The 23864-nt window shown below is 38.8% G+C and overlaps 1 protein-coding gene and 1 pseudogene across 1 annotated transcript in view; both read right to left on the reverse strand.

Moving 5' to 3' along the window:
• Window positions 1-23864, reverse strand: part of ASPSCR1 (ASPSCR1 tether for SLC2A4, UBX domain containing) — a 155233-nt gene that overhangs the window by 19227 nt on the left and 112142 nt on the right. Inside the window, exons 8-10 of the mRNA XM_051995329.1 lie at window positions 2363-2502; window positions 1112-1193; window positions 691-757 (exon numbers count right to left, since the gene is read on the reverse strand). Of these exons, the coding sequence (XP_051851289.1) occupies window positions 691-757; window positions 1112-1193; window positions 2363-2502 (289 nt within the window). The remainder of the gene's footprint in view (window positions 1-690; window positions 758-1111; window positions 1194-2362; window positions 2503-23864) is intronic.
• LOC127560614 (zinc finger protein 518B-like) lies at window positions 6945-12094 on the reverse strand (annotated as a pseudogene).

Genomic DNA, 23864 nt, shown 5'->3' on the forward strand with positions numbered 1-23864 from the left:
CTTCATAAGAAAAACCTTCAATAGACCCTACCATCCTCTTAAACTATTACATTCTTTTTTCCCTTTCTCAGTCAAAAGACTAGATAAAGTTGTCTACACTCTATGTATCTCTTTCACTTTCACTAACTTCTCAATCTTTTGCACTCTAGCTTCTAACTTCATCAGAAGTAAAGCTCCTCCCATCAATTACTAATGATCTCTTAATTGCTAAATCTAAATTTCTTTTCTTAATTCTCCTTTTTTCCAATGTATTTATTGCACCATCCTCTCCCTCCTCATTATAGTCTCTTCTCTGGGTTTTCATAATATTACTTTCTCCGATTTTCTTTCTATTTATTTACTCCTCAGTATGCCATTAGCAACTTATTCATATCATACTACTTAATCTCTAGGTGTTTCCCAAGAATCTAGGCTGGATTCTCTTTCTATATGCTATCTTCATCAACTCTCATGTTTTTATTATCTCACACTATTATTTTCTCAACTAACAAGGCACTCAGTCCATCCATGCCTCCAATATTACTCTTCTCATTGAGGTTAGACCTTGTGTACCTATTCCATCAGTTCTACTATCTAAGGTCTTTTCTCATCAAGGTTCTTGGACAAACCAACATTGTATGAGAAATTAAGACATGGGAAGGAGAAGTTTCATAAAATCTAAAAATACTATTAAAAAATTTTATAGCCTACCTGTTTCATTTGGGCGAAAGAAGCCTTGTAGGATGTATCGGTCAGGGAACAGAATTCTCAGTGCAATCTAGGCCAACAGAGACAGACCATCCCCCAAAATAGCAAACTCAGATTATCATGAGGAATAGTAGCAGCCAACTCCAGAAACCCCTGCCCAGTTATGTAGAAGAAAAATCTATTTGTTTAGTCTCTTAATATTCCTAAACTCTGTTTCTGAGGTTGACAAAAAAAAGGGGGGGGGGACCCTAAGGCAATATAGATAATAGAAACCACCATTTCCTGCCGCAGCTACTTCATCCCTCTATTGTTTGTTACATAGTATCATAAAATCACTCAACTAGGTCCTCACAGGATCTCCCCCATTCAAAGCTTAGTCCTGAAGAGGACTGGCTGAATTCTCCTAGGGCCCTACCTCCCATACCTTTGGATAGCGCTCTAGTTTTTCTTTCATCTGAGCTTCTCGCAAAGATCTGGTCACCAATGGTGCTTCTTCTAGGCGCTTCCTGAGGTAGAAGTAAAAGAGAGGGATATAGGAAGTAGAAAGCAGGAAAAGAGATTTCAAGTTTCATTCTTTCCACAAAGAACTCTCAAGTTAGAGCTATTTCTGGGGTTCATTTTATTTGTCCTGACCCCAGAAATCTTACTCCTTTCTACCCATAAATAAGTTCTAATTTTGTTCTGTAAGAAATGACCAGCAGGATGAATACAGAGAGGACTGGAGAGACTTACATGAACTGATGCTAAGTGAAATAAGCAGAACCAGGAGATCATTATACACTTCGACAATGATATTGTATGAGGATGTATTCTGATGGAAGTGGATTTCTTTGACAAAGAGACCTGAGTTTCAATTGATAAATGATGGACAGAAGCAGCTACACCCAAAGAAAGAACACTGGGAAACGAATGTGAACTATTTGCATTTTTGTTTTTCTTCCTGGGTTATTTTTACCTTCTGAATCCAATTCTCCCTATGCAAGAAGAGAACTGTTCTTTACCCTTTAGTTAGGCCCGGCTCCATTGGGCTTTCTTTAGGATTTGTATCTAGGATATACTGCAACATATCTAACATATATAGGACTGCTTGCCATCTAGGGGAGGGGGGTGGAGGGAGGGAAGGGAAAAATCGGAATAGAAGCGAGTGCAAGGGATAATGTTGTAAAAAAAAAAAAAAATCACCCTGGCATGGATTCTGTCAATATAAAGTTATTATAAAATAAAATAAAATAAAAAACACAAATGGTAAACTGAAAAAAAAAAGAAGTTCTAATTGTATATGGAAAATGCTAGCATGATCTATGAAGCATATCCAAGAAAAATTTGGGTTCTCCCTGAGTTCTGTCACATCCTTGTTCCCCAGGCAGACCCCAAGACATATTAATAGGTATCACCTATTAGGACATCTATCAAGTATCATTTAAAAAGGCATTAGATCCTACAGCTCAATGTTCTTTTTCAAAATACAGTTAGAAGAAAGGATACCTTTTCTGGAAGAGGGAGAGGCTTTACCTAGAAAAACATTCTTGTACATTTATCTTTTCCTCATCTACCTACAGTCTTTGGAAGTAGGACCTGAGGCTTTTTTGGGAACACAGGATAGATGTAAGAGAATATAAAAATTGGTGAATAAGGGAAAAGAAAACAGATGGCAGATGGAAAATCAAAGACTCACCTTTCACTTTTCAACTGAGCCAAACGTCTCCTCACATCATCTACAGTGATCTCAAAAAATTCATCAGGAAGCTCTGCTGGCCAGGCCTGGAACAGATCCTCCAGATCTGGGTGGCACACCACTGTCTCTCGCTCCACAGGCTATAGATTAAGAAGTATATACTTTAGCCATATTTTTGGAGAACTTATAGACAAGAATCTTCCAACTATTCATTTCAGTTTAGTAGTAAACCATGTTGCTAGAGAAATTGAATCCAAGTAAGCTAAGGAGGGAGAAAAATGGCACTTGGTACTACTATAAGCCATCCTTATGTTGATCATCTCTATGGGCAATTACTGTATAAAGAAAACTACATAGGAACTTATTTATATATAATAAGATTCCTCAGCCTAAAACTATAAATCACTATGTGTCTTACACCCACATGGGATGAACAGGAGGAGCTGCTCACTGCAACCAGGTCAAGTTTCTTAACTTGAGAGAAGATGATGAGAGGCTTCTCCAAAGGTAGATGAAGCCCAATCTTCTTTTTCAGACTAAGGAAATGGATATAATCTCCCTCCCTAACCCCTTCAGGTTCAGCAGGTACACCAAAGATGTAGGAAGCATTCAAGAAGAGTTATGTCATTCTTGTCACATCTCTTTCGGGTGGTCCTGAGCTCTCCTAATGACTAAAATAGGAAAGAATTTGCGAAATGTCTATTCATGGAAGAGATGGCCCTTTAAGTCTTTATTCTAATTTGTCCCTGGCTCTTGGCAACTGTGGCTGGGATGAACTGTCATCACTACTTCCTTCATAGGAAAGTACTATGAAGTGCTATTAGGAGGTAGGAAAAGTAGTACTGAATTTACACTCTGTGCACCAATCCTCAGCAACTGTCTACTTTGGCAAAGGACTACACAGAGTCCCAGAGACTACTTGTCACCACCTTTCAGAAATCTATGCCCCTAAAACAAGGTATTGGGTTGAATAATCTCAGGAAATATGCTGCCCCAGACCCATCCATGTTAGGGTCTCCATTCAGTGCAGGGAGGAGCAAGAGCCAAATTAGAGCTTTGGCAAAAACCAGAGCACTGCTGAACTGGCTGCTCCCTCAGATAGCCACCAGCCTGGCCCACCCTTCCCTCCCCTTCACCAGGCCCCCTCCCTTTGCCCACCCTGGGGACACAGGAAGGGAGAGAGTCACTCCTGACTGTCAGCAAAGACAACACAAATTACAAGGCACAGCCAGCTCCATTTGTGGTCCAACTGAGTAATTTCAGAAAGTTAAACCAGTGAGGTCGTGTGGGTGGGACACCTCCGTGGCTTTGAGAAAGCCCAGTGGAGCCGGGCCTAACTAAAGGGTAAAGGAGCTGATTGTAGCTTTCCTCAGACCCAGAGGAAGCTTACCATCTGCCAGTCTTTCCCCTAACAAAACAGACTCCTTTCTATTTGCCTGCTTTGGTTGCCAGAGGAGAAACAGGTGACCTGAGATGGAAAGCAAGTGAAAAGAAGGATAATGGGAAGAGGCTCATTTTTCTCAGGAGAAGTCTCAGACAGACTTGGATATCAGCTTATAGAGGGGCTTTGGCACTCCAGACTTTGTAGGCATAAAGAAAATGAACCTTTTCCTTGCTCTGTTCACTTCAGTTCTCAGGACCTCCTCCTCCTCACCCCCAGCCAGGGCTTTGTTTTGTGTTTTTAACTGCTTTGAAAAGAGAATCACCCATGTCTTGCTTGCTTATCTAACAATTTTAAAGGAAAAGGATTATTTGGGGTACCATGTTTTCCATAATCTTCTATAAGACTTTCTTCCCATGTAAACCCATATACTAGAAAATTCCCCTGCCCTCTTTTAGAAGTGATGCTCTCCATCCTACAGCTACCTAATACCCTTTAGTTTGCTTTTTTTTTCTGTCTTCCACTGCTGGAAATGGATTTCTTTCCTCACTTTATCTCTGTCCTCATCTTAATGCTGGCTGGTCTTAGGCAAGAGAAATTAAAGGATAATTTCCACTTCCCTGGGAATAACAGCTGAAGGTATGAAGCTTTGGAGAATGGACAGGTCTTATAATTACTATATACTCAGCACATTGCTTACCACTTTTTTAAGGGGTGCCTCAACTCCTGTACAGAGGAGCTAGGTGGCACCATCATAGATCACTAGGCTTGGAGTCAGGAAGACCTGAATTCAAATCTGACTTTAGACACTCACTGGCCATGTAACCCTGAAAAAGTCACTTCACCCTGTTTGCCTCAGTTTCCTCATCTGCAAAATGAAGCAGAGAAGGAAATGGCAAATCTTTCCAGTTTTTGTCAAGAAAATCCCAAACAGAGCCACAAAGAGTCAGATATGACTGATTTGACTGAACAACAGCACAGCCTCTGTCACCTTAGCAGATCTGGTTAACAAGAGCTGGCAAAGGCCCACACAAAGATGACTCTTAGGTTGCTAACCAAGGCCCCTGGGGTCTTTAAGACTAACCTTTCCAAAGCCACAGCTAACTTCCCAGCCATTGTGGGCAACCAGTGTTAGAGTTTTTCATAATGGAATGCTAGGCGCCAGGCTGCCCCCCATGGCCACAGAGCCCACATTCCTAAAAGACCAAGGGAGCCAGCTTCTGTTTCTGAGAGAGAGAAGAAAAGAGACATTGCTCCCCAACCCTGAGGCCTGCCTCTCTACCCACAGAGACAGCCCATGGGGAAAAGGCCTGAGAGGCTGGGCCCAGTTTAGGAACAGCAAGGGCAAAACTGGTACGTGGCAGGTTGGAATTCTGAACTCTTTTCAGGTCCTTTCCATATAGGAAGTCAAAAGGCCTGACTTAAGATCTATAAAATGCTTTGGATTTAAAGTGTGGCATAATGGAAAGAGTGCTTGTTTCACAATTGGGGAGAACTGGGTTCAAGTCTCACCCTGGCCATGGGCTGTCTAGAAGACCCTGAGTTACTCCTCCATAGGGCTCTAGGTTAACTTTCATAAACCACAAGCTGCAGAAAAGGTGCTGCTCAATATTGGAAAGGACATTCCTCACTGGAAGCTCCGTTTATTGATGACATCATAAATCAGGTCAAAAACAAAATATGCAAACAACTGAATAATGATTTTATTACTAGGGATATCTCTTCACTAGAGACACCACAGGTTTTGATGAAAAGATAAGTTCTATTTGGAAAGGAATGGAAATTATTTTTACAAATAATCAATTACATCCATCTGATTAAAACTCACCAACCAGCTGCTTGGATGTTAAAAATTAACACAGATTTGTGATCTCATCAACATGAATCCCTCCAATGGTAGAAACAGCAAAGCTATCCATGCATTCTTATTCCATGTGAACTTGTCCATATTGTCCTCCAGATGTTCTATTGAGGATTATTCTAACATGCTACATGTCATCCTTCCTCTAGATCTTTTTATATTTCATAGTACAATTATCTTTCTGTTTTGAGTATAATATAATTCAGTTTAACATACATTTATACAACACTGACTACTGATGTCACGCATTGCAATTTTGAGGGCAAGTGACGGGACTGAGACAGGAAAGATAATTTACTTGAAATACAGGAAAATTAGTAGGGCCACAATCTGCATGTTTCAATTGCTCTTAGGTTTCCTCAACTGCTAGAAAAGGTTATTTTGCATCCCTACTGAGGAAAAAATATTGAGTTTTGTTATTTTTTTTAAATCTGATTTGGGATCTCTGTTGAAGCTCAGAGAGGGCTCAGAAGCACACCAGAATCAAGAGGGGTAAAACTAAATGAGTAACTTTACTAAGGCTGCCAGAAAAAGCCAGATCACCTACTAGTCACAGGGCTGGCCATGGATGGTCTAATCATATCCTACAAGAAAGGGAAGCTCTGTGGCATTTCTGGTAGGAAACACCACTTTGACTCCAAATATGGGAATTAGAAGCCAAGAGACACATCACAAGTTAAGGAGCTTCAAGCATGAGCTCTTGGCTTTGGATACTCTCCCAGGAAACAAGATTTTTAGCAAAATGAGAGAAATAGCTTTTAAAAAAAACAGACTTGATATCACCAAAGAGAACAACTTTTGGAAGCACAAACTACAGGAGCTAGAAATCAAAGTAGGACTTAATAAGAATGCCAAGAATTGGGCTGGGTCTTTTTTCTAAATGCTGAGTAATAGGAACCTATGGCCCAGAGAATTCAGCAGGTAGGATCAAAAAAGCTACACCCTAACAAGGTCAGTTGCCCAAAGCTATGGGATACATCAGCTATATTTAATTTTATTTCAGATTTCAGATTTGGGTTCTGGACTTGTTTACTTCTGATTCTTTGCCTGGCAATCTGGTTCTGATTTTAAGTTCCTTTGCCCTTTGTTCTGTAGTCACTGCAATTTACTGTAACATCCATCCTAGGTAGATTTATGGAGAAGTCTTTAGAGCTAAGATGCTTAGATGTCATTTTTTAAAATTTGTAACTGGTAAATGATGATGGAAAAACTTCAATAGTTTGAGTTCACAAGATCATCAACTTAGGATGAGACCTTAGAGAACAAAAAGATATACCACTTCATTTTATAGGTGAGGAAACTGGGTCCAGAAGTAAGTAACGTGCACAAGGTCACAAAGTTCAGAAAAGTCAAAGATGAGATCAAATCCAGATCCCGTGATTCCAAATCTACATCTTTACCTTTAACTATATTGCTTTCACTATTATCAGAATGCACCCATATAAGTTGGAACAGATAACTATCTCAGGCAAGTTTTTTTTTTAATAGCTTTTTATTTACAAGTTATATGTATGAGTAATTTTACAGCGTTGACAATTGCCAAACCTTTTGTTCCAATTTTTCCCCTCCTTCCTCCTACCCCCTCCCCCAGATGACAGGATGACCTGTAGATGTTAAATATATTAAAGTATAAATTAGATACACAATAAGTATATATGACCAAACCGTTATTTTGCTGTACAAAAAGAATTGGACTCTGAAATATTGTACAATTAACCTGTGAAGGAAATCCAAAATGCAGGCAGGCAAAAATATAGGGATTGGGAATTCAATGTAATGGTTCTTAGTCATCTCCCAGAGTTCTTTTGCTGGGCGTAGCTGGTTCAGTTCATTACTGCTCCATTGGAACTGATTTGGTTCATGTCATTGCTGAGGATGCCCAGGTCCATCAGAATACATCCTCATAAAGTATTGTTGTGGAAGTATATAATGATCTCCTGGTCCTGCTCATTTCACTCAGCATCAGTTCATGTAAATCTCTCCAGGCCTTTCTGAAATCATCCTGTTGGTCATTTCTTACTGAACAATAATATTCCATAATATTGATATACCCACAATTTATTCAGCCATTCTCCAATTGATGGGCATCTACTCAGTTTCCAGTTTCTGGCCACGACAAAGAAGGCTGTCAGGCAAGTTTGTAATAAGAAATGCCAGCATCAATAGCAAATTCAACTGAAGTAGGGGTGTCTAAACTAAGTTTAACTTATTTATTGGTCTTATGCTTTCTGTCTTTGTTCTCTCTCACTCCTGTATATTTGGAAGGCTGAAGAAGTAAAAAATCAAAATGTTCACGGGAACTGAATTTACCAGGGAGGTTGGAAAAGATGAGCAAGTACAAATGGCAGGATTACTGAACTTTAAGGGAGATGTAGTTGCTGAGTGATAGTGGCACACTCTAAAAGCGGCAGTAAAATTCAAAAATTACATCAGATAAGAAAAAAAGTCAGTTTCATAATATCAAGAATTGTAGTATTTTTAGAAAAAAAAAGTGTGAAAAGAAATTCAGAATAAAAACCAACAGTGGGGTGGTGGGTGGTCCAAAGGGCACTCTAGAAGGGAAGAGCAGAGGAAGAGGAGGGAGGTCAAGAAAGAGAAGACAGTAGCTGGCATATGTAGCTTGTTAATCTTTTACTGATCACAGATACCTTATACAGCAGTTTTTGGGACCACATAGCACATGGGATGTAGTCCATTCTTATGGAATGGAGTTGATGGCATCCTAGGAGTAGAAGGACCAAGAAGAAAGTAGTATGGGGGAGGTGAAATTTTCATTTCAAAACTATAATGTTATGTATTTTATTTGGAAGAAGGAGGATATTCTAGCTGACTTGCTAATTTTGAGTCTTTGAATGGACAGGAGAGAGTTTTTCCCCAGTCCTTATGAAAGGAGGCAGTCTTTCTACAAAGACCTCCAAGAGGGCAAAGAGTTTGTATTTTTCCTTGATGATCCTCTAAGGAGGAGGAGAAGTTTTGATGGATGAGCCAGGGAATAGTGAATGCCAACAGTATTTGGCACCTCAGTATTAACTTCCCAGGAAGTGGCTTATGAAGTCTTTAGTCACTTCATTATAGCTGATCTGGATACACAATAAAGAGCTACTGATTGTTCCAGAAGAGCTATCATCTGTGTTATGCCCTTGATATTCCTGCTCCTATTTTGGCTCATCTGCTTGCTATCATCAGCTATTAGGAGAACCACTGTGAAATGTGTAAAGATAGATTGTCACATAGATGAGATCACTGAGATTCATGATTTCATTATTCCAAAAAGGGGACAAAAAGTCTTAGATTTCTGGCTTTTCTTCTTCCCCACTTTACTATTAATACTAGAGAGTTCAGTAAAAGTCCAATAAGCATTATTTTGAGGTGTTCTAATGGAATAGTTCATTACAGTTTCATCTCACAAAATGGGAAGCAATAGAAGATACTGAAGCATCAAAAAAGAAACACAAAAGTTCTGGGATCAGCATGTAACTGTAAGAGAAAGCAAAGAGAAAACAAAAATGCCAATCCAATACTGGCATACATGGAAGGGAAAGAGGAATATTTTTTGATTAAGGGCTATGGAAAAGGGAGACCCTGAGAAAGGAGGGATATCACCATTTTTTCCAAACCTTTCCCTTTTTGCCATTAATACATTTTAAAAATGAGATTTGCACTTCTTCTAAAACTCCCAATGTTGGTTATCTTTTTCTCAACTTAAAAATAAATTTTAAAAAAAATAGAAAGAAAATCATTTAAAAAAAAAAAAGAAAAGAAACAAGGAATGAAATGAGAGAGACAGGCAGAAGTCAAGCAAGATCTGTGACAGAGCCTGATTCATCTTCCTCACATTTCAGTGCAATTAATTCAAACCCATTTGGTCTCTGCTTGGTTGACTTATGAGAGAGTGACTCCGCAAAATGAACTCCCTGTGCTGGAGAAGCAGCAGAACAAGGGAAATGAGAGAAAGGAAAAGGAGAGGCTAGGACAGGCCTTGGGACAATATAGCTTTTAAGAATAAAGGAATTGCTGGCTGTTCCCAACCACCAGGTAGGAATGTCCTGGGGTAAAGGGGCAGATGAAGAAGATAAATTCAATCTTTCCCAGGTGGGCACAAGTCTGCACTAGTTCAGGTCCACCCCTACCAAAAGATCAGGGGAACACTGTTCCTATTATATCACTGTGACACTGGCTTGGGAACCCCCGCTGCTGTTAGGGTGTCTCTCATCCCTCAACAAATGTGGCAAAACACCCGACCTTTTCAAAGGACTGCATAAAGTACCATTGTTCATCACAGACAACGAAGAACAACACTTATTTTGTTTCATATCACCATCTCTCGAGGAAACAGGAGAAAGCTGCTCAATACGGAACTGAAGGCATTTCTTGCCTCCACTCCCCAATTCTGTCACAATGTGGATAGGACTTACATGGGCTTTCATAAGTCTCTGCTTTATTCTTTAACACTTGAGAAACACAAGTTTTTCTGCGACTTAGATCCTTCATCTGGGTGTAATCTGTAGAGTGCAGATTATTAACGTCCAATGGCTTTTCAGGACTCCTGTCCACTGCTGGTGGAGCTTGTTCAATAGGCACTAGTTTTTCTCACTCATTTGGCACTATGGATCTGCTCACAAGCTCATACAAGCTTCATTAGAGCCAGGCACAAGGCCACTTTTTTCTTTCAGAGGAATTAACTTTAGAACAAGTTGCTGGGTTCCATTGATTACCTTCACATCTATCAACTGGACTAAACAGTTATTGGGGACTTTCAGTTCGGCTGGGGCCACCACAGTCAGCAGCATGCCTGGCTTCACGGTTTCTTTGGCTGGTGACAATAACTCGACTTCTATGTTTTCATTCTCAAAAAAGTTAACTTTGCTTGGTTCTGGAAGCTGCACTCCTTAGACTTTTTAAAGGGAATAGTATCATCACAGTCTGCTCTGTCCTGATTTCCATGGCGAACAAAACATAAAGACAAATCTGGTGGCTCATTAAGAAAAGAACTTGACTTAGGAACTTCACTGAAAACCTCAGAGTTCTGTTTGGAAAAACTGATTCTCTTTGACTGGGATTCCAGAGTCTGTTTAAAAGGTCACTTCTCTCCACTGGTCTCATGAACTCTTCGTGTGTGTTTAACTATGTAATCATTTCTGACGGCACCATAATCACAATACTCACACTGATACAGAAATGTCCCTGTGTGTTTCACCAAATGCCTCTGGAATTCTCCTTTTGTGTAGGAGACATAGCTGCAGTGTGAACAAAAGAATCTTACATCTCCATGCTGGAGTGTGTGCTTTTTATATTGCAAAGAGACCTTGGTAGAAAACCAGCACTTATCACAGTAATATTTGCCTGGATGAAAGTTTTTTACTTTAAATTGGTTAGTAATAGTCCTTGAAGTAGCATTATCTTTATTTCCTGAATCAATGGCATTTGGTATATCATTCAAGGAAGGGAAGGGAGGAGATATACTTAAGTTGCACTTGACACAAGCAAAGAACATCTGGTCCTTTTTCAGCTCCTCGAGTGGGATTTTTTGAACAATTCTACACCTCATACAAGTAACAATAGACATCCCGTCATCATCTTCTGCCCTTCTCTCTTGATACCCATGGAGATGAGCTTCATGCCCATTGGGCTGATTCACGTGTTCACTGTCAAGTTGTTTGGGGGATGTAGTCAAAGAGTTATTTCTATCATTCACCTGATTTGTATACAACTGTGGTATTATTTCCTTCATTTTCTTAATCTGCATTTCTAAAAACAATTGTGTGTTGAGTTCCAGGCCTTCAGTCAATGATATCCCTGGTATGCAATCCTCGGCATGTTCCATTCCTGGCATAGAAGCAATTGCCTCCACAACCAGGCTTAATGTTCTTTGTTGATCAGGGAAGCTTCAAGACTTTGAAAAATGCAAGGGCCTTCAATTTTCTGAAGATTTCAATCAATTGCCGGCGGGCCAGACGGCCCCAGCGTCCGGCGTGCTCACTCCAAGCCGACAGCTCCCAGGCCCCAGGGTGCTGCATCCACTCCTGGCAGCTGCCGCCACTGCCGCAGATCATGGAGGCGCGAATTTAGGGTTAGGGTTAGCTGCAAGAGCTCTTGGAACCAAGCAGAGAGATAGGCCTCTAAGCTAACCGGGCTATATTGGAGACAATAAAAGATCTGAACTTTTATCACCTGGCTGCGTTTGGGGTAATTATTGATCTGAACCGATACTAAGGCTGCCTCCAGAAAACCTCCCTGAGAAACCTGCTCTCACCCAGAGAGAACCATCATATATTTTAAAGAAGAAAAAGAATATCACATTTTGGCACCCTGAACATGGTACGATTCAGATCCAGATCCAGTGGAAAAGCCTCTGATCCTGATCCAGTGGAAAAGTCTCTTCAACCCAGAAATTAGGGTGAGTATAACAAAGAAATTTTGTTAAAAAAAGTTAAAGTAGAATTTCAGCTAAGATGGGACAGATGTTTAGAAAACAGCCTTCTGTTTCTGTACAAGGAAAATGTTTAGAGAGCATTGTCAAAATTACGGAAAGCCAAGGTTTGATTATAATTTTGCAGCAGATCATTGAACTTTTACAAACTGTAAAACACATATGTCCTTGTTTCTCTGTGGAAAAGGAATTGGATCTAAATGAGTGCAAATTGATAGGAGAGGATCTTTTGTCAATTCTATAATAAAAATGGACTTAACTCAATTTCCAAAGACATACTTAATACATATAATTTAATACAACTGGCTATAAAATTATTTAAGTGTTAGAATGAAGAAAAAGAAGAAACAGCAGTAAGGAGAAGTGCCAACTAAACTAGGTGATAAGAATGGAGTTAAGTACAATTCTGAGTATGATACTTCACAGCAGGAGGAATTAGCTCATTCCACATCTCATGACTCTCCCTCCTCAATTAACCCTTCATGGGTGGAGGAAGAAGGATGAGGGGGAGAGGCAGAAACACAATCAGCATCTCCTGTGAAGCAGAATATGACAAGATTAGAAGAGGCTAATTAATTAAGGCAAAAAATGAAGGAGAAGATATATCTGATTTTATAAATGCCTATCCTGTGATTGAAAAGCTTGATTCTTCAGGTCAGAAGGAGAGAAAATACACTTCTTTTAATTTGGAAAAAATTAGAGATTTGAAAAAGAGTTGCATTCTTTATGGGGCTACATCCTCTTATGTGAAGATGTTACTAGATAATTTGTCTTATGAAATCTTAACCCCGAATGAGTGGAAATCCATAGCTAGAACATGTCTAGAACCGGGACAAAATTTATTGTGGCTTTTGGAGTATCATGAATTATGTAGGATTCAAGCCCAATGCAACAGGCAAACAGGAGCTATTGTACAAGTTGCTTTTGACCAACTAACTGGTCAAGGTCAGTATGCAGAGAGTTCAGAACAGATTTATTATCCCATAACAGTGTATGAGCAAATTTCTAAGGCTGCAATAAAAGCTTGGAATTCTCTCCCTGGACAGAAAGATGGAAATAAAACTTTTACAAAAATAGAGCAAGGTCCCAATGAACCTTTTGCAGATTTTGTGGGACGTTTGCAAACAGCTGTAATAAGAACCATTGGAGATAATGCTGCCACAGAAATAATGACTAGACATTTGGCTAAGGAAAATGCCAATGAGGTTTGCAAAAGAATTATATGGGGGCTAGACAAAGATGCTCCTTTAGAGGAGATCATAAGGCGCTGTGCCACAGTGGGCATAAATACTTATTATACCCAAACTATGATGAACATGGAAGACAGGGTCCCTCTTGGCAAGGGACTTCTAGAGAAACTCATCAATGTTTTCAGTGTGGAAAAGTTGGAAATTTGAGAGCTCATTGTAGATATGGAGATAGAATGAGAAGACAGGGTGAGAGAAAATCCAAAATCCCATGTCCAAAATGCAACTGAGGCTTTTCATTGGGCCTCTGAATGTAGACTGACCCAGAGAAATGAGAAGCAGGGCCCAGCTACACGGTATCAATCAAAGGACAGGTGGGGCATAATAGCAACTGAGGTTACACCCAGAGAGACTTTAGAAATTCAAGACTCTGATGTCATCAACCAACAGAAAAGCAATGAATCTGTGAGGCCTACAGCAGTGACTGGTAAGTATCCCATGGATATTCTATCTGACTGGGAAGTACCCCATGGATATTCCCCATGGATATTCTTTCTCCCTCATCAATCACTTCTATTCCTTTCTTCCTTCCCTCTCCAAATACAGAATCTAAGGAGCAGCTTAGACCTGAACTGGTAAAAACCCTAAATCTAAACCCCACTCAACCTTTGGGAGCATCCCCACCCTCCTATTTGATTCCTAGGGGATCCCACAATAATCCCCACCTACAATTCATTTGTCGATCTTGACCTGAGGCATAATTACCATCCATTACTGATTAGTTCCGCAAATCATTTGGAGATGGCTCTCTAGCCCCGGGCCATAGAAGGCTAAATAAAAATCAAGGCTTGTATACCTAAACCTTTGCTAATTCCTAATCAGGAACTAGTCCATTGAGGGAATTTCTCAGTGTAATAAACCCATTTTGCCAAAAACTTCGCTTGTAGATTGGGATTGCAAATTCTTTCACAAAATCTGCCACACCAGCCTCCCCCATCGCTATTGGGGTATTTCTCATCCCTCAACACTTTGATATCTCTAGCTATTGCTGAAACTGAAGAGGTTAGTTGGTTGCATCCAAGTGCCAGCAATTAGTCCAACCAAAAAGTCAACTAATTGGTTTATCTTATATCCCTTTTCCATTCTCAGAATCATTTCATTAAGGGATAATCTCTCTCTCTCTCTCTCTCTCTCTCTCTCTCTCTAATAACTTTTTATTGATAGAACCCATGCCAGGGCAATTTTTTACAGCATTATCCCTTGCATTCACTTCTGTTCCGATTTTTCCTCTCCCTCCCTCCACCCACTCCCCCAGATGGCAAGCAGTCCTTTACATGTTGAATAGGTTATAGTATATCCTAGATGGGGATAATCTCTGATAAAGTACTGGACTCCAAAGAAAAGATTTACCAGAGGGCAGACAATCAATAAAAATTTATTAAACACCACCAGGAACCGTGCTAACAGCTGAGAATACAAAAAGAAATAAAAGTGCCTGCCCTCAAGGAGCCTGAAATTCAATTGGAAACAACAAGCAAACAAATATGTAAAATAAGCATAAGTAAGAAATAGATTAAAGCGGGAGCAATACTAGATTTGAAAAAGGAATTCCTGTAAAAAGTGAGATTTTAGTTGGGATTCAAAAGAAGCCAGGAAATGTGGAGATGAGGAGGGAAAGCATTCCAGGCATAAATGACACTAAAGAAAATACAGGGAAAAAGGAGAAAGGGATAGAGGTGGAAGCTAAGATGGCAGAGTAAAGAAAGCATTTTTGCCAGTGCTGTCTCAACACAGCGCTCTAAACAACTTTAAAAAGCACATTCAAACTGATTCTGAGAAAGAAAGCAAAAACAAAACAACAAAAACAAAAACGACAGTCATAGTTTTTATTTGAGGAGCGCTTAGGAAGATAGAAGAGTGCTGTAGACAATGGGGGCTGCCTAGAAGCATGGCACAGTAGTAGTAACACTGACGATGGGTCTAGGCAATGGCAGAGATGATAAAGATCAGAACACTTGATCAGAAAGGAATTCCAGGCTCAGGATCAGGTGCCATTTGATAGTTTCATTACACTGTCCAATGAGGAAAGGGGTGGCTGTAGTCACTAGGGAACAGGTATCATACCTGGATAAGAATCAAGAGGGTAGTGACCAAACCTTTTCCTAGATGACACCAACTTCAAAGTACTGAAAACTTGTATGTCCCCATGATGAGGTTTGAATGCCCTCAATTGCTGGTGGTGATGAGGTTAGTGGCAATGAGAAAATTGTTAAAAATCCCCTTTAATCGCCGCAGGTTTAAAGTGAAAGAATTCACTTATTCCCGAATTACTAATTGCAAAATGAAAGTTTATTGTTGGATAGAAACCAGTTTTGCCAAGGGACTTACTTCTATAGTGGCAAGGACCTATTAAGGAAATGGAGTTTTAGGTTGAGAGCCGGCAGAGTCCTAGCAGCTGATAAAGCTATTGTAGGCCTTCTTCAAGGAGCTGAACTGAAGGAAACTGTTATATTGAGTGTCTTGGTGGGGGCTGGGACAGCCCAAGCTGATCAGACCAGGAATCCTCAATTGAATGAGAATTTAAAATTTCTATAGAAGTTGATTTGCCCCTGAATAGTATTGCTTCCTTTATCGTGGGAGGATGAGCCTTATCTCTAGAATTCTTATAGCCTGGGAGATCCTGATCTTTGAGATCAGAAAAGGGGACACAATCTCAGAGTGACAATCTTAAAGGGAACACAACTTCAGTAAAGGGAATAGTTTCCCTTCCTCTTCACTGAGACCTAGATATGAAAGCAGCAGGACTTAGGTCCTGTCAGAAAGATCAGGCTAGATATTCCCCCTAACCCCAGGGTGAACACTGACCAACTCTTAATATAAATTCCAAAATAAAGAAATAAGCTGGAAAAATGACTGAACAACAAAAAATGAAAGTGACTTTAAAAAGCTACTATGGTAACAGAGAATTTTAAGTCAAATTTAGATGAAGACAATGACTTGAAAACATCTACAAGCAAAGCCTCAAAGAAAAATACAGACTAGACACAAGTAAACCAAGAATTCTTAGAACTACAAAAACCTTTAAAAGAGTACACAAATATTTTTAATATCAAATAAAAGTAACAGAGGAAAAATGGAGGGAATGAGAGCAATGCAAAAAAATTATGAAAAGAGAATCAATAGCTTAGTAAAAAAGGTACAAAAAATACTAAAGAAAAAATTAACTCATTAAAAATCAGAATTGGCCAAATGGCAAAAGAGTTATGAAACTATAGTAAAGAAATTAACTCATTAAAAGGCCAAATTGGTCAAGTGAAAGCTAATGAATCCACGAGTCATCAAGAAACAGTAAAACCAAGTCAAAAGATTTTGGGGGGGGAGAGGGGAGGAAATTAAAAGGAAATATGAAATACGTCAAAGAAAAACAAGTGACTTGGAAAATAGGTCAAGGAGAGAATTTAAGAATTACTATTTGAAATCTATGATTAAAAAAAGAACACAGACATCATATTTCAAGAAATTATAGTGGAAAATTGTCCAGGTACTTTAGAAACTGAGGATAAAGGGATATTTACTACCAGGAGGAACTGATGTAAATTGTATTCCCTTTGACCTTTTTTTTTTTTTTTTTTTGGGGGGGGAGCGGGGGGAAGCTGAGGCTTTTCTCCCTTTTTGAGGGAAGTTCCTGAGTCTCAAACTTTCCTCTGAAAGAGGCCTTCCCTTCTGGACAGTTAAATAGTCTCATTAAGTTGGAGTTTGTGGGCTTTGGCGAACCCTCTATTAAGTTGGAGATTAGTCCATTGCCATGCCCAGTACCTCAAACTCCAGAGATAAGTAATCTCTTTTCAATTAGAGATCTAGGCCCAAGGCATTGTCAACATTGACTCCCATCTTTGAGGCTCCATCTTTGACCATTCTCTTGAATCTCCTGCCTTCTTCACTCCTCCACTAAGACCAAGGCTAGTCCCAAGATCCTCCAGAGAGCTAGTCCAAACAGTATTATTTTGACACCCAAATTTGGGGGCTCTAGAAAGCACACTACATTTTGGCTCCAGAACAGGGACCTCCAGAAGGACACAACATTTTGATGCCCAATGTGAGGCACTAGAAAGCAGTACATTGTATTACTTAACTCTCAGTTAATTTTGAATTGGATTGAAGACTTAGCTGGCTAATAAAAGACAACTCTGCACCCTGAATCTTTGTAAATGTTTTAGACAGGACTTTGCCTACTAAGAAGTCTGTCTTCCTAGCAAGTTGGCTTCTCAGTGCCAATAAATCCCTTTTTGCTACAAAGATTTCAGGTTTGTGAATTCTTTACCATAGGATCTGCACCTCTGACCAGATTCTCATACCTCATTACAAATATCACTGACCTCATCAGAGCCAAGATGATGGAATAAGAAGGAATAACCTGAGCTCTTTCCTAAATCTCTCCAAATAACCTTTAAAAATGACTCTAAACCAATTTTAGGAAGTCAGAACTCACAAAAAGGTGGAGTAAAAGAATTTTCCAACCCAGAACATTGGCAGGAAAGGTCTGTCATACCAGAATGAGAATGGAACATAATCAGATCACCAGATCAGCACAGTTCTGGCCCCAGCAATCCAGGAACAGATCTTAGAAAGACTGAATCAGTGATGGTTTCCAAACCTCTTCGCCCACAGAAGGCAAAGACAACTTAGGTCAGCAAAAAAGCTTTGTCACATTTCCATGACAATAGAACACAGTTCAGTGCAGGCTGCACCAGCACAACCCCAGCAAACCAGGAGCAGATCTAATCAGCAGCAGCAGCAGAAGCAGTGGCTTCCAGAGCTTCCAGCTCATAGATGGTAAGGAGGGATCTAACAACTGGTCAGAAGGAAATTATATGGATCTCTACTAGCACTGAAGCAGGACTCTATTGCTTTGCTCATACCTGAAGATCCAGGCTGCAGTCCCGGGTGGCAATCCGAGGGCAAGGAAGAGCACTAGCACACCAGAGCTTGTAGCTATACACTGGAGTGGTGACCTGTCTTATAATTCCAAAGCAGAAAAGTGCGTTTTCTTTGGTCACAGACCAGAGCACAAGCCAGGAGAATAGTAAACACTTCTCCCTACATCATACTACTTTGAAAGAACTGAAAACATACAGGTCCCTAAAAGTTTCTTTAAAAACAGATGCACAAAACCCCTGAAGCTTAGGATAGTGCATCCTCCATTCTAAAAGCAGAGCCCTACATTAACAAAGAGTTAAAAACCCAATAATAGCCTGGGGAAATGAGCAAATAACAGAAAAAGATTCTGACCAGAGAAAGTTACTACAGTGACAAGGTAAATCAAAACACACACTCAGAAGGTACCAAAGTCAAAGGTCCTACATCCAAAGCCTCCAAGAAAAATGTGAATTATTCTCAGGCCATGAAAAAACTCAAAAAGGATTCTGAAAAACAATTTAGAGAGGCAGAGGAAAAATGGGAAAGGGAAATGAGAGTAATCTAGAAAAAAGCTTTTACTATGGAGGGAAAGAGGGAGAGGAAAAGGGAGTGAATGAAACTCTCATTAAAATTGGCTTAAAGAAGGAATAACAATACAGAATTATATCTTATATAATATATAATAGGTACTTAATAGATACAGAAATCTATCTTATGCTATAGAATAATAGGAAGAGAAGGAGATAAAGGAAGAGTGACAGAAAGGGGCGTAAATTAGGTGAGGGGGTAGTCAGAAACAAAACACTTTTGAGGAGGGATAGAGTGAAAAGAGAGAAAATAGAATAAATGGGTAGGGAAAGAAATAGTTAACAATTATTCTTGTTATAATTATTTATTATAACATATATATATAAATATAATATGTATTATATTATATATATATAATTATAAGAATAATTGTGGGAGGGAAACTGAAGCAATATTTTCTGATAAAGGCCTCATTTCTCAAACATATAAAGAACTGAGTCAAATTTATAAAAATAAGAGCCATTTCCTGTAGAGGACCAGTATTGAATAAGTCCATGATATCACTTGAGACTTACTCTCTATTAGTGGGATCAATTCAAACTATTAAGTCACCATTTCTCTAACAATTGTAAAGACATACTTGGTAAATTTAGGACAATCTGGATGGAGAATGCATGCAATAGGAACAAGGCATTTTATCTATATTATTTACCCCTTACCAATGAATTAAAAACATACTTGAAGTAAATACATTAGTATAATAATTTCTGCTATTTACTACTCTGTTTTGACAAGTACTTTGACACTGATAAAATATCACAACTACTTACAATTCTATTGATTTTAATGAGCATCACAACTAAACTATTTACAATTCTGTATTATTAAGTATCCTGGTATTAATAGTTAAAGTAGATACTGAAATGTCAAAGTATGGATTATGCATTAACCCTAGAAGGTATATATCACCTGAAGATAGCTAGTATATTATAATACTAGCCTAAAAGGTATATTAAAAGTATATATAATCTGGCATTCAAATTAATAAATTGAAATTACAAAGCATATCTTCCATTGGCCTCAGATATTCATGTTATGTCCTACTTTCTAGAGCCCTCAAGTTGGAGTGACAAAACGTACCATTGCTTTCTAGAGCCCCCACACTAGGATGGTTAAAATATCCTGCTTTCTAGAGCCCCTGAGCTGGGATGACAAAATGTACCATTGCTTTCTAGAGCCGCCACACCAGGGTGATTAAAATATACCTTCCTAGTAGAGAAGTTATGAGGCAGGACTCCCAAAGATAGTGGGAAAATGGAGTCCATTTATTTCAAGGATTTTCTCCTTTTTATAATGTAACAAAAACAACTCTGAGCACATAGGACCATATAAACAATTTGCTATGTAGTTTGCCACTTGGTATCACTCTTTCACCTGCTATCACTCTACTTCAATCTCAACACAGACTGTCACCACCCCCTGACTTCTCAGGAGTGCTGAGAGCCCTGAAGGGAGATGGGGAGCCAAACCAGACATTGTTAGCAGGTTCCCTCTGGGCTGAAGGGTCTTATATCCTTCCAGAGTTTCTCCACTAACTGTGACCCTCTACATCTTCACACTTTTGGTATTCACTGGAAATGGACTCCAAGAATTCCCCAAAAGATAAATAATCAAAGTTTCCAGATCAAGTAATCTATCTATAGTCATATGAAAAAAATGCCCACATTCACTACTGTCTAGAGAGGCAAATTAAAACAATTCTGAAGTACTACCCCATACCTATTAGATTGGCTATAGAACAGAAAAGGGAAATGAGAAATGTAGTGGGAAAAATGAGATATGAATATGCTGTTGGTGGAGTTATGAACTGGTTCAACCATTTTGCAGAGCAATTTGGAAGTATGTCCAAAAGGCTATAAAAACCATTTCCTTTGATCTATCAATTCCACTACTAAGTCTATATCCCAAAAAATATTTAAAAAAAAAAAAAAAAAGGAAAGGGACTTAAAAATATTTATAGCAGTTCTTTTTTTGGGGGGGAGGGGGGCAAATAAATGGAAGTTAAAGAGAAATCCATCAATTGGGAAATGGCTGAATAAATTGTGGTATGTAGTTATGTTGAAATACTATTGTTCTGTAAGAAAGTATGAGCAGTATGCTTTCAGAAAAACCTGGAAAAACTTTCATGAGTTGAAAAAAAAATGAAATGTACTATGTGCAAAGTAACAGCAATAGTTAGATGATCAGCTGTGAATGACATAACTATTTTCAGCAATACAATGATACAAAACAACTTTGAAAGACTTATAATGAAACATGTTATTCACACCCAGAGAAAAATGATGGTGTCTGAATGCAAACTGAAGCATGCTTTTTTAAATTTTTTTTTTTCCTGAGTTCCTCTCTCCCCTACCCCCCCACAAGATGACATTATTTCCTTTCCTCTCTCCCCATCCCCATAAAGAAAATGCAAGGAATTCAATGTAAGTTTTACATGTGTAGTCATGGAAAATATTTCCATAATAGATTCAAAAGTTTTAAAAACAAATGTTAAAAATTGTTTTTATATGTTAACTGGTTTAAAAAAATTAAAAAGAAAAAAAGGAAAGAAACAGAGGATAAAGCAGAAATTGAAAAAATCCTAAACGAAAACCCCAAATGAAAACTCCCAGAAATATTATAGTCAAATCCTAGAACTTCCAGGGCAAGGAGAAAATGTTGTAATTAATCAGAAAGAAATAATTTAAATACCATGGAGTCGCAGTCAGGGAAATGCCCCAGGGCCAAAATATAGACTACCTTGTTTAAGGAATAGCTAGGAGGCCAATGTCACTGCATCAAAGGGTACTTGGCAGGGAAAAGGGTAAGGAATAAAAAAATTAAAAAGTAAAAGCAAGCTAGGTTATGAAAGGCTTTCAGTGTTCAAAAGAGGATTTTTTTTTTTTAATTTATTCTGGAGATGACAGGGAGCCACTGGAGTTTATTGAATAAGATAGCATGGTCAGGCATGTGCTTTATGGAAAATGACTAGTGGCTAAGTGACTTGGAGTAAAGAGAGACTTAAAAATTAGGTACATATGACAGGACATTACTACAGTAGTTTAGTCTTGAAGTGATGAAAGCCTAGACCAGAGTGGTGGCAGGATCAGAGGAGAAAAGGATCAAATTCAAAAGAGGTTGCAAAAGTGAAACCAACAGGTTGGATATGGGGAGTGAGAGGGAGGAGGATGCTCCCCTTTATAGTAATAGGGCAACTGGGGGAAAGGGGAAGGGAGAAGAAGGAAGCCTTCAAGTATTCCTGAAAAAAAGAACAAAACTGTGGAGAAAAGAATAAAGAGCAATCTAGAGCAGTAAATATATTTGATCAACTGAAATGATAAAACAATGATACAAAGTTGACATTCTCAGAGAGAAAAGACAAATGTCATTTTTAGAATTCTAATAACTTCAAGAATCACATAAAGAGAATTAAATAAGAAAAAAGGAAGGATTGAGGGTACTTTTATTCTATTTTGATGGACTTAAGAAAAAAACACATTGTGGGAAAAAAGGGAAGGAAAGTTATTTTCCAATATGTTCATAAGTGAAACATGTTTAAAGAAAGTATATACAAAATGAGGAAAGGGAGAGTAGCCATCACATGAATTTCAGATACATTTGGACACACCAAAGGAGGGCTGAATATACACACACAGAGACACACATACAGATACACAGACACACAGTTTGGTGCACAAGTGCATGTAATATAAACAGGAACAAGTAAAAAGGAGAGAGGCACTTAAAAGGGAGCATAGTGTTGAGGAGGTAACTCAAATTTCAACTTGAGTGAATCATTTAAGGAAAGGAAGGGGAAGGGAATAAGCATTTAGTAAGTGCCTATTTTGTGCTGGGGTTATTTGCAAATATTATCTTGCACTTCACAATAACTCTGGAAGGCAAGCACTCTAATTATCTCCATTTTTACAGATGGAGAAACTGAGACAGTAACTAGCCCTAGGTTACAAGTTAGTTATGTGCCAGATGTGAATTCAGGTCTTCCTTATTTCGGGTCCAGAGCTCTATCAATGGAGGGAATTGATGAGGGAGACCCAAAACTTTCTAAAACTCCATCAAGGAGAAAGTCTCCTTGAATCCTGCCTCTGTGAGACCCACCCCAAGGAAACAAGATAAAGTGGTTTATCCTGGTAGGACTAGTTAAAGTAATCTCATTTAGCTGGACATCTAGATTTCTACTGACTCCTATTGTTTTGAGCCCAGTAAGTGGTCTCATCTAGGTCTGGGGGCAGTGACAGCATTGAGGGAATCTCATTTGATTGAAACTTCTGTCTCAGATTTCCTTATAAAAATGCCAATTTGGGGCTCAGTCCTTGCAGAGGACCTAACATGCCATCCCTGGCATAGTAGCAAACTCTGCTTGCTGAAATGATAATTCTCTTTCAGTGTTAACCCTCTCTTTCTCTTTCTCATTTATTTCCCTAATGGGACTTTATACCTCTCTGTTGGGATCTCTCTACTAGAAACTTTACTTCTCTGCTGGGACCTTGCTACTAAGTAATTCAGTCTTTCTATTCATGAATAGGAAAATCTGATTTCCCAATGCCAATAATAAACCTCTTTTTATCAGTGTAGCTTTTTGGGTTTGTAAATTCTTTTACAAAGGACCTCTGCACTGCCAAAAGAGGGTTTCCACAACTCCCAACCCTGCATTGAATCCTAAAGGGGATTTAGGGGAACCAAACCTCTTCATTTAGTTCCCTGAACTCCATACCTATCACTAACCTCATCATCAAACTCCCTGACCACCAGGACCCCTAATCTGATCATTTTGGTTCCCTGAATCTAATTTCATCAGAATGAAAGCAGATCTCTTCAATCTCTGGTGTTGGTAATATTTCTTCTTTTCCATTATCTTCACTGTCTCTGCAAAAAGGAGGTTGAAAAGCAAAGCGATGATGTGATTGAGATGCAAGAATTAAACCAATCTACAAAATTTAAAAGTGGCTTAGAAAGGAGAATCTGATAATGTGTTGTTTAAAAGAAACATACGTGAAGCAAATATTCACAATGAAGGGTTGGAATAGAATTTTTTATGCTTTGGGTGAACTAAAAAAATAAGTATAGCTAAGCATAATCTCATAATCTCAGACTAAGGTGACATGAAATAGTAAGTTAAAATGATGAGATCTAGATTTCTG

Source organism: Antechinus flavipes, chromosome 4 (assembly GCF_016432865.1).
Source record: "Antechinus flavipes isolate AdamAnt ecotype Samford, QLD, Australia chromosome 4, AdamAnt_v2, whole genome shotgun sequence".
Taxonomy (NCBI): domain Eukaryota; kingdom Metazoa; phylum Chordata; class Mammalia; order Dasyuromorphia; family Dasyuridae; genus Antechinus; species Antechinus flavipes.